This window comes from Nannobrachium achirus (assembly GCF_963921795.1).
Source record: "Nannobrachium achirus genome assembly, chromosome: 2".
In the NCBI taxonomy this organism is placed as follows: Eukaryota; Metazoa; Chordata; class Actinopteri; order Myctophiformes; family Myctophidae; genus Nannobrachium; species Nannobrachium achirus.
In genome coordinates this window covers 71,819,238-71,835,158 of record NC_137811.1, presented here as the reverse complement: position 1 = coordinate 71,835,158, position 15,921 = coordinate 71,819,238, and the positions used below count along the sequence as shown (strand labels likewise).

At 42.4% G+C, this 15,921-nt stretch overlaps 1 protein-coding gene across 1 annotated transcript; it reads right to left on the bottom strand.

Moving 5' to 3' along the window:
* Positions 1-467: 467 nt before the first annotated feature.
* LOC308280597 (uncharacterized protein) lies at positions 468-8,142 on the bottom strand. Its single transcript, XM_080720932.1, has 3 exons — positions 7,854-8,142; positions 4,769-4,855; positions 468-563 (listed from the first exon to the last, which is right to left on the bottom strand). The coding sequence occupies exons 1-3, from the start codon at positions 8,047-8,049 to the stop codon at positions 487-489; spliced, it is 360 nt and encodes a 119-aa protein (XP_080577058.1). The 5' UTR covers positions 8,050-8,142; the 3' UTR covers positions 468-486.
* Between the last annotated feature and the right edge of the window lie 7,779 nt (positions 8,143-15,921).

Below are 15,921 nucleotides of genomic sequence, written 5' to 3'. Positions count from 1 at the left end.
GTATTTGTACTTTTGAGTATTTCCAATTTCCACTTTTTACTCCACTACATCTCGGATCCAAATATTGTACTTTTACGCCACAACATTTAATTGAAAACCTTAGTTACTAGTTACTTTGTAGATCTGGATCCTTATTAAAAAACACATCAACCACTTCCACCCTATATACATTTCAGCCATTTGAAAATAGCAGATCTACAAGCTCACAAGATTTTACTCAAGTACATTTTGAATTCCAGACTTTTACTTGTAACAGAGCATTTCTGCATTGCAGTATTGTTACTTTTACTTAATTAAAAAGCTTGAGTACTTTTTCCACCACTGACCAGAGGGAGGCGGGTCACGGTGATAGGACTTCACCGTGAAGTATGATGGCTTCCACTTGCCATCACCTAAAAAAGTTATGGCTAATCACCTAAAAGTGAAGAGCTATCACTTCACCTGGAGTATGCATGAGCCTTTATCCAGTTTAGAGAAGAAAAAAAATCAAGGTTTTAGAGACACTGAACTGTACCTTTCTTTCAGCCTGAAGACTTCAACCTCAACCTTCCGGGGTCTTTTCCCTGGATAGATAAAGACAAAAGTGATTGGCATTAAATGGTGCATTTATATCCATAACTTTCCCACGTCCCGTCGTGCATTGCGCAGGTTTGCGGCAGTTTCCGGCGTCGCAGCCGAGAATGATCTACAAGCTCACAACGGTTGCATCTGCGACGCGATGTGAGGTTGTCTGTCTGCTGTTAACCATAAGTGTCCCACAGATAATGCTACAGTAAATTCTCGCGGAAACAGGTGGATAGTGCTTTTGCATTCATACACCGATGGCGGAGGAAACCATGCAAGGCACCAACCTGCACATCGGGAGCAGTTAGGGTCAGAACATAATCAATTCTCTTATACATCAACCCTTTCTATGCAGCAACCGCACGTTCACCAATGAGTCTGTGCCCTTAAAGGAGTCGTTCACCCCCCAAATGACTTTTTTTTCCTATTGATTAGTCACACCATGGAGACTTGAGTTCAATGATATATTTTTGTATTCATCAGATTCCTAAGTAAAAAATGATTTTAGTAAATTTGCCCCCATTGATTCTGGATGGGGACCCAAATGCATGGCCCTGGATGGGGACCCAAAATAGGCCCTGGATGGGGACCCAAATACATTTGGGTTAGAATCAGGAATGTGACAAATACAAAAAGAATATTATTGAACTCCTTTAAGCTAGATGCAGAATAGACCTACATTTAGAGTTAACTGTTTTAACTAAAATCTTTGCTTCTGGGGGTCCCTGGAACGAAATATTTTGAGATGAGGGGTCCGCGGTCAAATACATATGTTGTGGGTTCCTTAACCACTGATAGGATTTAGAAGACATTTGTAGAATCCGCCTGACGCTTTTCTGAGGAAAAAAAAAAACAAACATGTTGCCATCAGTGGTACTTTGTCATGTCAAGGACCCCCAAAATGTTATGGATTTCGCCACGGACCCCCAGCGCAAAATATGTTGTTCTAGGGACCCCCAGAAGCAAAGATTTGGTTTAAAGATTCTCTTTAAATTCTCTAAAGATTCTCTTTTGGTCTATTCTGCATCTAGCTTAAAGGTGATACACCATGAAATTTTACTTTTTTTGGGGTCCCACTAGCACCTTCTATCCTCACAAAGTCCCATTTCTGACCGTTGTGTCTTTTTCTGGTTTTGAAAAGGCGAAGGTTAAAAGTATTCCACGGGTTCTCAAAACAGGCTGTCCAGATTTGCTGCCGATTGTGACGTCATCTGCCGATTGTGACGTCGTCATAAAAAAATAAAAAAAAACTTTTTTCAAAAAATAATCTTTTTTCAAAAACAAAATGTTTTTCAAAAAGATTTTGGGGGGGGGGGGGGGGGGGTGGCGCAGTTCAGGCCAAAGGTGGTACTGCAGCTGAAATGCTCTGAGAGCCATTCAAAAATGAGAGAGGCTCTCTATTCAGGAGTGGCAATTTAGCCTCAAACCTTTTGAAAAACGTTTTTGGGACATAAACAATATGACATAAATACTTTTTAAATGCATGGTGTATCACCTTTAAGGCCACAGACTCGTTGGTAAATGTGCCGTCGCTACAACACAATCCTTCCTTTTGGAAGTGAATCCAATGTAATGGAATGATAAGAGTCACCAATCAGCCAAACTGAATAATTGCCAAGCAGTATCAGCTTCCTCTTCTGCATAGCAACAGCATAGCAACCATGGGGTACTAAAAGTCTTCGTTTCCTCTCGGAGAACAGTTGCTGCCTGATCAACAGTCATCAGTCCTCGCTGACTAGCTACAGACCCATATCTAAGCTTCCCTTCCTCTCGAAAGTCCTAGAGAAGGTGGTTTTCACCCAGCTGGTCGACTACCTGAGTGGAAACAATCTCTTCGAGAAATTCCAATCAGGTTTTCGTGCACTCCACAGCACTGAAACGGCCCTCCTGAAAGTCGTAAACGACCTCCTCATGGCAGCAGATTTAGGCAACTCCTCCGTTCTTGTCCTCTTAGATCTGACTGCAGCCTTCGACACTATTGACCACGCTGTCCTCATCAACCGCCTGGAGAACTGTGTGGGCATCTCTGGTTCCGCCCTTAAATGGTTCCACTCCTATCTGAGCGATAGACACTTCTCAGTTTGCATCGGCAAGTCGACTTCGTCTAAGGCCCACCTACACTGTGGCGTCCCCCAGGGATCGATTCTAGGTCCCATCCTCTTCTCCCTCTACTTACTTCCTCTGGGAAACATTATACGGGCACATAACATTAACTTCCACTGCTATGCAGACGACACTCAGTTATACTTACCCATCAGTCCCGACGACAACCTTTCCATTGCCAATCTCCATTCCTGCTTAGCCGACATAAAAAATTGGATGACCGTTAACTTTCTCCAATTAAACAACACCAAATGCGAAATTATAGTATTTAACCCGCCCAAAGACCCAGCTCCCATAATAAATAACCTCGGGCCACTGCTACCCAACCTACAACCCACAGTCAGGAACCTGGGTGTATTCCTCGACTCGGACCTCTCCCTTGAAACGCACATAAAAAAGGTTGTCCAAATTGCCTTCTACCATCTCAGGAATATAGTTAAAATTAAACCCTTTCTGTCTACCCCTGATCTGACAAAGGTCATCCATGCATTTATTTATTCACGCCTAGACTACTGCAATTCCCTCTACTCCTGCCTTTCTAAAAAATCAATTCATCGCCTCCAACTCATTCAGAACGCAGCTGCAAGACTTTTAACTGGCACCAGAAAATTTGACCACATCACACCTATTTTAGCCTCCCTGCACTGGTTACCTATCTCATTTAGAATAGACTTTAAAATCTCACTCATCACGTTCAAGGCCCTGTCCGGCCTCGCACCCTCTTATATATCTGATCTACTCGTCCCCTATGAACCGTCTCGTGCTCTTAGATCCTCAGGCAAAGGACTGCTGATCATTCCTACCTGTAATTACATTACAAGAGGTGAACGGGCCTTTTCTTTCAGAGCCCCAACGCTTTGGAATGCCCTACCGGAACATATAAGACTTGCTGATTCTTTGCCCCGTTTTAAAACACTGCTAAAAACCCACCTTTATAGAGCCGCTTTCAACCCCTAGCACATGTGATTTCACCGTTGGTTTTATTGTTCCTTGTATGCTTTTTATATCTTCTTATTTTTGCTTTTCCTATTTCTGATATGATGTTACTGTAACGATATTGTTGATTTGTTTTGTTTTCTTTGCTGCACCTTCGTTTTTACTGTCAAGCACTTTGTGACTTTGTCTTAAAAAGCGCTATATAAATAAAGTTTATTATTATTATTATTATCATTAAATCTTTATTTTGTACTTTTAAACTGTCCCCCATGCATGTATAGAGCAGGGGTTTTCAAAGTGGGTGACGGGGCACCCTGGGGTGCCGCGACGGCAGTCCAGGGGTGCTGCGAGATAATTTGATAATATTTGGAATTTATTTGGACACTTGAAAAAATATTTAGTATCATTTAAAACTTGAAGTACAAAGTTATTTTCAGTCAGTTCTAACCAAAATGGCTATTATCTCAACGTTTTCCTCGCAACATAATCACTAAAATATCGTTACTGTCGGGCAGAAACCTCGTATCTCCAAGTTTCACATGTGTACGTCTTTTGGTAAAGCAAAGCCCTGCTTCATCATACAAGACTGTCGCACAAAACTAGTGAAAACAGACGATCTACAAGTACACAGCGCCTCGCGATGCAAGGCGTTGTGTGCTTGTAGATCGGCTGTTTTTTGGACATACAAGGTTTCCACCCGACAACGACGATATGCTATAAATATAAGGTGCCTCGGATAAAAAAAAAAAATATTTATGGGGTGCCCTGAGACAAAAAAGTTTGGGAACCCCTGGTATAGAGGGTATCTGCACAATTCTAAAGTGACAATTTAAGGACTTTTTAATACCTCTAAAATGACAAATTAAACATTGTCCAAATTGTCAAATATTAGAGGCAGAAAGTGTGAAAATAGCCGATCTACATGCTCACAACACGAGGCATTGTTAGCATGTAGATTGTCTATTTTCACAATAGAACCGTGTTATACAAAATGTAATGCCTCAACTCTTAGTGCTCGTCAGGGTGGGGGGTCCCCAGTTAAAATATGATTATTTTGGCCTGAAAAGGTTGAGAAGCACTGCACTACAAAACCTGTAGTCATGTAGTAGTACAATTACAGTACAGCATACACTATGCCTAGTGGCAATTAATGTTGAAATCTTACTCTTCCGTTGTGGAGTAACTGATATTGTTTTGTCGTCACTGCTGTTGCTCGTCTCCTCATCAGTAGAACTCGCAGCAGTCACAGCGTCTGTCAAATGAAAAACATTGTCAAATTAAACCAGCAGGGAATACTTGACCTATAGAACAGTGCCGGTACAACGCAAACATCATGTTTGGCCCGCTTAATGCTCCCCTCAGGATGCAGATACATTTATTTTTCTTTTGCTTCTGCTGAACTGAACTTGCATGACAAGTGAGCGTCATCACGTTTGTTTTGGGAATGGCATGAATGTAGTTTTAAACTGGTTACACTTATTTTTCCATTTTCAAAACATCTTAGGGATTGATTATATCCAAGAGTGTACAAATGGGACCAAGTGGACCCATTTGGGTATTTTTCTCAAAGCCAGCCAGTAGTGAAAAGGGTGAGAGAACATGCATTAAGAGATATGTTGTTAACTTCACTTCTATATATAATTGATAACAAAAAAAACTTCACTTCTATATAAACCTAAATGTCATTAATATCAGCATTTTATCAGCATGTTCTAATAAGAACTTAAAGGAGTAGTTCTAATAACAACTTAAAGGAGTAGTTCACTCCCAGAATTGTATCGATTATTCACCCATTGAGACTTGAGTTCAATAATATTTGTGTTTTTGTCGCATTCCTGAGAATCATTTGATTATAATAAATGTACCCCCATGGATTCTGGATGGAGACCTAAATGCATTTGGGTCTCCATCCGGAATCAATGGGCCTACAAAGAGTTTCCTCAAATGATTGTCTTAGGAATGTGACACAAACAAAAAAAGAACTCAAGTCTCCATGAGGTGAGTAATCAATAGAAAAAGTCATTTTGGGGGTGAACTACTCCCTTAACACGTTGCAAGCCGCGGCAGAACCCTCTGAACAGAGGTAGCGCCGAAGAAATAAGCCATTTATTTACAAACATGTTTTAAAAAAACAAAGCCCACATGATAACAACACGTAACGGAGTGCTCGACACAGCGTACATATTCATCCTGCAGAGGTCGGCGATCTTACTTTGGCGAGGCGGAGGGGAGATCAATTCCATTCGTTTACGTGCGGCGAAGCAGGGAAAGGAGCGATAGAGAAGCGGCGCCCGAACGTGATTGAAACCGCGATCCACGAACAGAGACAAAGACCAGCCATCTTGTTTGAGCTTCTTGTTAAGTTTCAACACTGGGGAGAGGATGAGGCTCCTCCTGGCCAGCCATCCATTCAGAATGTGAGTCAACGGCGTGGCCTGCTGGATATTAGGAGTATCACACCCAGCACCAGAAAATGACTGTCAGAGCATATTAACCGTTTCAGGTAGCTCCAAAAAGACACAGAGAAGAATTTCCGATGATTTTTTTTTTTTTTATTATAATTTATATCAAAAGTCCGGGAATAGACGTGTGGCTGATGGGACCCAGTAGGAAGTCCGAGGGAGTACGGCCAGGCTTAGAAGGTGTTAAGTGTCAACTTTCTAATATATTTTAGAACAATGCACTCTGGGTATGGAATGAAAGAATCTGTAATGTGCACTGGAAGAGCTGCTGAAGGAATCGCCCTGTCTTTATAAAACTAGTAAGAAGCCTCAGGTCGACCTAAAGGGCAAGGTTGAGCCATGTCTTGGCCATCTGGCCAGTGATGTATATCGGACCGGTTACCCATTGGAGACCCCAGGTCTGTAGAACCCATATACGGAGATCCATGTACTGTATATGGAGATATGCTGTGTCTGTGTGAGAGCCCAAACATGCATACTCAGTTATGTGAAAGTCCTATGACGTCTATGACATCTGACATCATACCCTTTTATGCTCATACATGGAGATCCTTGTCTGTAGAACCTGCCACACAGATATGGGCCATCTTGGCCATCTGTCTTGGCCATATATGGATTCTGTTAGTGTGGCATGTGGCCTCCATATATGGGCATTCCCATATGAAGTCCTGTTACATATGAGCTTAATATTGATGACATCAGGGAACTCCATATATGGGCATAAAGGGGGTTCTGTTTGTGTGACATCACAGTGAAGCCAGAGCGTGATGTCAGAGTGGCAAACTATCCAGACGGACGGAGTCAGCATGTGCCGTTTCACATACTAAACTGCGACCTGCGGTCTACCATGTTCTCCCCAGAGAGAAGAGTTCAAGTTTTAGTACTATACTGTGTATAGTCAATATAACCCCCGTTGTAGCGCAACAGACTGCATGTGTAATGACAAAACAAGCGTAGATAATAACGGTTAGAATAATATCTATTCATTTTCTCAAAGAGGAAACGCTTGTTTTTGGGAAAGGGGCGGGGGGCGGCAGCGGATAAGACCATGCTCAAAGAACATCAGTGGTGGAAAAAGTACTTACTTGAGTATTAAAGTACAACAACATTGTTATAAAAATGTAGGCAACTTAACCCAAGTAAAGTAAAAAGTAGCTCAAAATTACTTTTGTACAGTAAGTCAATCCCGTTTTTGACTGCAGCTTTAGCACCACACCACACAACGCACAACAGAAACATGTCTACATTTTCCATTAAACAAAAGTATTGGTAAGAAACAAATTGGCCCTGTGATTATAATAAAATATAAATTTGCAATACAACTATCCTTAATTATAATACACTATAATGGATTATAACTGATTATAATACACTATAACTGATTATAATACACTATAAAGTATTGTATTACTATGATACGTATAATACACTATAATAGATTATAATAGTGGTTATAGTGTGTGCCAACGATAACGCAATTGTAGTCCTTAGTGGCCATAGTTTGGGTCTGATTGCATAGAACTAATGCTCTACTCCAATCAGAACACCTGTGTAAGGCTGTTGACCCAAGAAATGGCCGCTATAAAAACTACATCCTCTAGATAGGATACTTTTTTACTTTTTAGTACCACGTTTAGTACCACTTTCGCACCACTCTACCCAGGTCCTTGTAGTGGAAAGCCTGGCACAAGTGGGCGGTGCGGTGTGGTGTGGTGTGGTGTGGTGTTGGTGGGCCAGTGGAAAAGCAGGGGCAACAAGTAGCAAAAGTTACTTGTTTAGTATACCCACCTCGACCTCGTTGCAGTATCTCTCTGATGGTGTCGTCGGTTAGAGCTTGCAGCATCACCGTGGCGGAACCCATCACCTTACTGGGCCCTGCTCTATCTAGAATAGCGTCCAACGCGTCGAACCATGTCGTCCTGTCGGCACCACTTTGGCCCTCGTTGTATTTTGCCTTCTTGTAGTCCTGCCTCAACTCCTCCATCTTTTCGCGGCACTGCTGGTCTGTGCGCTCGACCCCCAACGCAGAGAGACGCTGGGCGATTTCCAGATAAACCGTTTGGTTTGGAGCGGCCGCTTCCAGCTGCACCTGGACCCTTCTTTCTCCCCACACACACATAAGAGACTGGACGTCGTAATGTGGCCAGTTTGTGGAGTCCACCGTGTCCGATGTGCCCGACTCCATCGTGTTTTGTTTCTGTGCTTTCGTCGCATTCGTACTGACGTACTCACGCTGACGCAGAGTGATGAAGTGGACTTTAAGATCGGTGAGCGTGTATCAAAACAACATCCCGGTTCCAACAATGAAACAAGGGCGGAGCGCTTGTTTTCGGTGGAGATGCTGGAAGCGGGATGTTGTTTTGATACACGCTGTCGGTGAAGCTACCTTTCTTTTTCCAACGGGTCTGAGCCGAGCTGCGTGTATCTATTCTGCATCTAGCTTAAGGCAAGGCCCAATAATTCAGATTGAAAATCTTTTAACGCAAACATTTACTTCTGGGGGTCCCTTGAACAATATATTTTGAGATGGGTGTTCGCGACCAAATAATATAATTTTGGGGGTTTGGGTTAGCCACCTAACACTATTATAGGCCGATTCTACAAATGTCTTTAAAGTTCTAAATCCTAACAGTTTCCTGAAAAGACTTGTTTGTATCAGTGGTTCTCAAACTTTGTCATGTCTTGTCAAGGACCCCCGAAATTATAGCCTATATGTATTTGGCTGTGGAGTGTGGACCGATGGGGGCCACAATATTTTGTTCCAGGGACCCCCAGAAACAAAGATTTTAGTTAAGCCCTAGATGCAGAATATCTATTCTGCATCAAGTTTAGGGCCTCAGACCCGTTGGCAAAGACGAGCATGCGTTGGGCGAAGCTCAAGGCTAGATGGCTTGCGCACGCTGTTGGCCAATGGGGAATGACCATAGAGTTAGGGAAATGAAATGACCATAGCTTCTATAGCTTCCTCAATTTTCAAACGTTTTGGTTTGTTATAAACATCAGAGACAGAGATGTCATTATGTTACTGCATACTTATGGATTTATTTTTTGTTTTTATTTTGTTGCTGTTGTAGTGAAACATCTTCTGATGCTTAGCTGGGGCACATCATCACTGATGATGTAGCCTACATCAGAAGATGTTTCACTACAAAAAAGAAAAAAAAAAGAAAATCCCTAAGTAGGCTATGCATAATTATAAGGCCTAACCATGCATTTCTTGAAGTGAGCCGGATCTATTATATGGGATCCGTTCATTTTAAAGAGACGTTCAAAAGCAGCTGTCGGTAGATAATGCCGGTCTTATATAAGGGTCATTTGTGTACGGTGTGATTTGCCATGGTTACTCATTGAAGTTGAATCTCCATATATGGAGATAACCTACGCATCACACTAAGTCTGACCTCACCAGCCCATATTTGGGCATGAGCAACTTATGTCTCCATATATGGAGATATGATGACATCACACAGTCCTCAGCCGATGATGTGGCGTGATGTCATACAATACACAAACGAGCCCAGATATGAGCAGGGCAAAGGTGTGACGTGTGACGTGACGGACGGCCGGTGGAGGTTTTGATACTAAACTGCGACCTTACGGTCGCAATTACATGTAATAATTAATTTCATTGTATTAGTGATATTTATATTATTTTATAGCCTAATAAATAACATTAAAATGTATTTGATAAAGAAAAATCTGTGTCATCACCGTCATGTTGCTAGTTGTTTAGAGATGGGGCTTCAAGGTTATTTTATTTTAATAAAAGGACAAGATAACACAGTAACAGGTCACTTCGCCAAAAATCCAACTCGCCAAATTGTCCACGCACATTGGGCAGGCTTGTCAATGCTCCTGGATTCGCCAGGATGATTGGTAATTACAACTACCATGTTAAATATTTTCTGGGGGAGGACCCCCAGATGAGAAGTCATTATTAAGGATGTCTTACTTTTGCTTCACTCAGTCATCAAATTTGTACACCTACATTTGGCATTTTAAGGCCTGAAATTGTACCCATGCTTGTAAAGCAAGCCTGATAAAAGTATCAAACATGCACAAAATTCAACAGAACACAGGAAAATATCTGTTAAGAAGTTTTGGGGGGGAGGACTACCCTGCTCATTGGCGAGGTGTCCTAGCAAGTTGATTTGGCGAGTTGGATTTTTGGCGAAGTGACTGGTATCAATAACACAATTAGCCTACAAAATACAAAATGTGTAAACCAAATACAAATAAACAAAATCAAATGGACCCATTAGTTTCTGTAGGGTTATTTAAACACAATGCCAGCAATTTCCTGCATCTAAATGTCAGACATTTTTTAACAAACCAAACTGTTTGGAAATCATGCACAACTTAAGTTGTGTTGAAACGAAAGAGTAATTCTGCTTCCCACTGATGTAAAATTGCTGGGTCAACCTTGTAATAGGTCTCACTCACATCTCCTGTCTCTTATAGCCAGCTAATGAATATACTGCCACATCCACAAAAAGATTAGGTTGTCATAAAATCGTATTTTTTTATGAAGGTATGTGGCATAGTGGTATATTGAAGTTATTGCCAGACAACGCCACCGGGGGAGTTGCGCCCCCGGAAATAGTCTCACTGAATGCCACCCTTGATTAAAAATCTACAAAACTGGTGCCAGCCATTTTGTTTAATTTTGCCTTTTTATGGGGGCCAAAATCATATTTTGTACTTAAATTACATATATAAATCTATGCTTCTATCGAAAGCCACACTACCCCTCTTACAAAGGAAAACATGTATATTTATATATATATATCCTATCATTAGATTTGGGCTTCAATAGAACATGTGTAAGATGTCTTGATCATCATCATATGTGTATGCTGTCATTGGGGCGTGATTACGGATCCAACTGGGAAAGATGGATGGAAACGGCATAGAGCGCTCGTTTTCACAGTTATTGTCCACGACATTGCAAGCGGCGCGAAGGCCAGCGGACCTTGGGCCAGGGCCGGCCGCGCGAGTTACGAAGCCGTGGTGAATGCAATCGTTATATTTATGCCCAGGCCGTAAGGCCTGGGCAAGCGCACGATAAACGCCATGATAATTGGGTTTTGGTGCACCTCGCGCGGTCCAAGTGACTACAACGGAGCGCTCCCTACGTCCGGTCCAGCCAATCACAAGCTTCAAAAATGAGTCCGGGGCGTGGTTATCCATCTTTCCCAGTTGGACCTGTAATCACGTGTCATTGGGCCTGTGTGTTATCTGGAGTGCAATGGCCTTTGAAAACCACCAGGTGGTGGTCTCCTACTATCTGATCAACTAACAGAAGAAGGAAGAAGACGTCCATCTTTTTTTTGGTTTGGGCCTTGTTTACATTTTGGCCAGGCCTTTTAGCTAGCATGCTACACACTTCAGATCCCTGGCGATCGCGATCAAGGATAGCAATCGCCGAATGGATGGCACCGCTGGAATCGTGTGATTTTTCTGCGTTTTTTGAGTACTTATAGTTCGTCAGGGAAGCACGGGAAGTGTATAAACGAACGTTTTAAGATAACATTTAAACGGCCGGAACCAATGCTCGGTTATACCGATTTCCCGTCGGACTGTGTTACACTGGTGCTACAGTCAAATCGGCCATATCGCTCCGGTCATGGAGGCTCATGGCTAACTTCTAGAGCGATTTTTTTGAAATTACAATTATGAAAAAATGATAAAACTTTTGATTAATTAAAAAGACGTAAAAGACGTTTGTGGCACTAAGGATCAAAGACGTAATAGACGTTTATGGCGTTCAGTGAGTTACTTAATATAGAATTACTTCATTTAAACCTCCGGATTAACATAATTAGCACACAAGTTCATTTTACATAACAAAACCAAGGCAGAAACAGGTATAGCAAAAGTACAAATAGGCTTTATTTTACAATTTATATAAGGTTATTTCAGCTATAGCATGTCAACAATAAAACAGGAATAGGGACAATATAACAGTGAGTCCACGTTAAAATGAGAGCTCTAGGGGCCAGTGCTGGGGACAGGCCGACTAACCATGGCAATGGCACTCCCCAAATTACATCAAACCAAACTTAAAAACAAAGCACACATCAAAAGCGGAACCTGTCCCAGATAAGAGCCCCAGAACCAGGCCTGTAACAGAAACAATCCCATTAGAACTCAGTGGAATATCGTTATCAAAAGAACATGACCTATTAAGTATCGGATATATTAAGTAAAGTTAACACAGGGGTTAGGATGAAGCCAGCCCAGGACCGTTCCCTCGCTCTGATCAACAGTTCATTAATAGGGGGGGTTCGAGGTTGTGTGAACCAGGAGTGGAGAAGCCATGTACATCAAAATCACAGCAAAGCAGCAATCGTCACCGGCCCTGAAATAAGGCAATGTTTACAGGCCTGGAAGTTGCAGGCGGAATGGCAGCATTAGCACCTCCTCTGGTCGAATGTCTGTTCGAATGCAGCGACGGTTGGGGCTACGTTCGACCAGAGGAGGTGCTAATGCTGCCATTCCGGCTTGTAAACATTACCGGCTGACAAAACTAGCGATTTTAAGGGGTTGTTTCGTGCCCTAGTTCATGGTTTATGGACCCTCGTTAGGTTATCACAGTCTGGGAGCTCGGAACTACCTTTACTTTGTGGATACAATTTCGGGAAGAGTGTTTTCTACCTCAACGTTGGAGGCGTTCGCTCTCCCCACGGCTAAATCTTTATAGGACCTCGTCTCGGAGCACAACAGTATGCAGCGACGGGTGAGGTTCTATATGGGTCTACTGTTTGTACTGTTACTGCTTCTGTGGAATGGGGGAAATGCTCTCTGCCGTGTTTGCGCTGCTGTACAGAGAACCAGTGGATTGGGTCAAAACGAGTGCTTGTTGTTGTAGATCGGCTACTGTAGAACGGTTGGTCCTACGGATCCGGGAGGGCAAGGGGCAGGCGGCCGTGGTGGTCCGCGGCCCCGGCGGACCACCAAACGGACAGCGCCGCCACGAAAACGCTATTATTAATCAAACAGCTTGGCTACATACTGTACATACTGTATCCAGATAGCATACATGCTAGGCTAGCTTGCTTCCTCTGTGTTGTTGTAGTTTAGCCAATAAAGGTTATTTGACCATGTTCACCACAATGTTAATCATCGCTATTGTTGTAAATACGCGATGAAGACTTGTGCTGTGTGGCATCTAAAATTTTGTCCAATATCCACCACATCTATAAACAACAGCGTCGGTGTCCACTGAGTTGTGATTGAATGAAGCGGACTGGGGGAGTGGAGGCGGGTCGCTCACGCTGTCGCAGCAGCACTAAACTCCGAGCAGTGAGTTCAACAGTAGCAGAATGCGCTCCTAGACTCACTCAGTATATTCACAAACATAATAAATACAATACAGAATTAATTTAATGCTGTCGGAAAATACATGTGACGCAGACAGCATACTTTTACATTTGTAAGGTATATTTTAATTGGATACTTTTATTCCCCCCCCCCCCCCAACTAGGTTTAGTCGGTATTCATAAACTGAACCGGTATCATCAAGTAAACCAGATCGAACCGGTAAAACCGGAAACCGTCACAATGCTAGTTCACACACATTGAATGTCTGCTGTATCCAAAAGTTTGACTGGTAGGGTACGTTTTTGAATAATAATCAAAACCTACAAAGGCTAACTAGTAACTAAGTTTTAAAATAAAATGTAGTGTAGCAAAAGTACAGTATTTAACCCTTTTTGTGCCTATCCCGAACAAGTTCGGCTTTTTTTCAATCCAAAACAATATTTTCTTTTGCTATTTTACTTACCCTGAGCTGCTTGTAGAGATGTGGGTGGTCCTGGCTCGTCCTACGCTTTCCAACGAGTGATTCTAGATGGTCCGACGATTTATTCCATTGAAAATGGTTTAGAATAAAGTTTAGAGCCCCCCCAAAAAAACTCAATCTATCCACGAGTTTCCTACGCCCCATAGTGCATTGCGCAAACGTCTGCACCGAGGTTCCGCCGCCGATTTACAAGCTCACAACGGGTTGCATCTGCGACGCGACGTGAGCTTGTATGTCTGCTGTTAAACCCGGAAGTTTGGTCCTGATAGTCTCCAGTAAACTCCCGCGGAAACTTGTGGATACTGTCGGCGGCGCGACGTAATCCGGGGTGCCTATCCCGATCTAGTCCGGGATATTTAATAAAATGAATTAATTAATCGAAGGCCTCAACAAAGCCCCGGTCTAATTTTCCATCCATGCCCGGGGCCGCAATTCTGTTTACATCGGCCCGTAATCGGGCAACGCCGCCGCACCGCGCCGCCCACTCCAATACAAACTCACATCTTTATAATAATAATAATAATAAAACTTTACCTTTATTAGCACCTTTCATGACATGAAATGCAGCTCAAAGCGCTTTACAGAGCAGAAAATGAAGCACAAGTGCTTAACAGAGAAAAAGTAAAATAAAATAAAAAATACAGAATAAAAAGAAATAATTAAAATGATTACAATTAAGCAGAGAAATAACAATTTCAGAACATTGCAGACGTCAATTAGCAGCACAGGGATTTAAACATTTAGCTAAAAGCAAGAGTAAAGAAATAGGTCTTGAGCTGTGCTTTAAAGCTATCCACAGAGGCTGCCTGTCTTAGGTGTAGTGGGAGTTTATTCCAAGTTGTCGGTCCGTAGAAGCAGAAAGCTGCTTCACCATATTTTTATATGTCATTGTTGGCGCCTCAAGTAGGTCTGCACTAGAGGACCTAAGTGGGCGGGTTGGAACATATCTATGCAGGCAGTCATAGAGGTACGAAGGTGCCAGACCATTTAGAGCTTTATAAACAAGTAAAAGTATTTTAAAATCAATTCTAAAAACAACCGGGAGCCAGTGTAGCGACGCTAAGACTGGAGTAATATGTTCTCTTATCTTAGTTTTAGTTAAAACTCTGGCTGCCGCATTTTGAACAAGTTGTAGTCTGTCAGTTGTTGTCTTTGGCAGACCAGAGACTGAGAGAGAAGTGCGTTGCAGTAATCCAGCCGAGAGAAAACGAAAGCGTGGATCAGCGTTTTTGCATCGTTCAACGACAGATAAGCTCTAATTCGTACAATATTTCTAAGGTGAAAGAAGGCAATCTTCGTGACATGATTAATGTGTGTATTAAAATGTAATTCAGCATCAATGATCACCCCCAGGTTCTTTACAGAGGTGTTACTTTCTTTAGCCAGGTTACCAAGTCTACTTATTATTGATTCTCTTTGGGCAGTAGAACCAATTATGAGAACTTCTGTCTTGCCCTCATTTAGCTTGAGAAAGTTCTCACTCATCCAGCATTTTATGCTAGACACGCACGTCAGCGATGGGTCTAGAGCACAGGGGTCATCCGGAGCCACCGAAAGGTACAACTGGGTGTCATCAGCATAGAAATGGAAATTCACACCGTGAGCGGAAATAAGTTCTCCCAGCGGCAGTATATAGAGGGAGAATAATAAAGGACCAATAATCGAGCCCTGTGGAATACCAGAGCAGATGTTGTGTTTGTTTGACTCAAAGTCAGCTAGATTAACAAAGTAGCTTCTGCCTGTTAGGTAAGAGTAAAACCAGGACAGAGCTGTCCCTGACAGTCCTACCCAGTGTTCGAGACGTTGTATTAGAATTGTATGGTCAATTGTGTCGAACGCCGCCGTTAGGTCCAGCAGTAGGAGAACGGACACATCTTTGTTGTCAGCAGCCACCCAAAGATCATTAATAACTTTTAAAAGTGCAGTTTCTGTGCTGTGTCCTTTCCTGAAGCCGGATTGGAATTTGTTGTGCACCTTATTGTTCTGCAGAAACACATCCAATTGATGAAAGTTAATTTTTTCTAGGACCTTGCCCAGAAAAGGTAAATTAGA

Bases quoted from the DNA above. Each gene is read 5' to 3' on its own strand.
- LOC308280597 (XM_080720932.1), bottom strand. From the start codon at position 8,049: ATGGAGGAGTTGAGGCAGGACTACAAGAAGGCAAAATACAACGAGGGC. The intron at 4,856-7,853 runs GTGGGTATACTA...TTCATTTGACAG, and splicing joins GATACTGCAACGAGGTCGAG to ACGCTGTGACTGCTGCGAGT. The intron at 564-4,768 runs GTAAGATTTCAA...TTATCTATCCAG, and splicing joins AGTTACTCCACAACGGAAGA to GGAAAAGACCCCGGAAGGTT.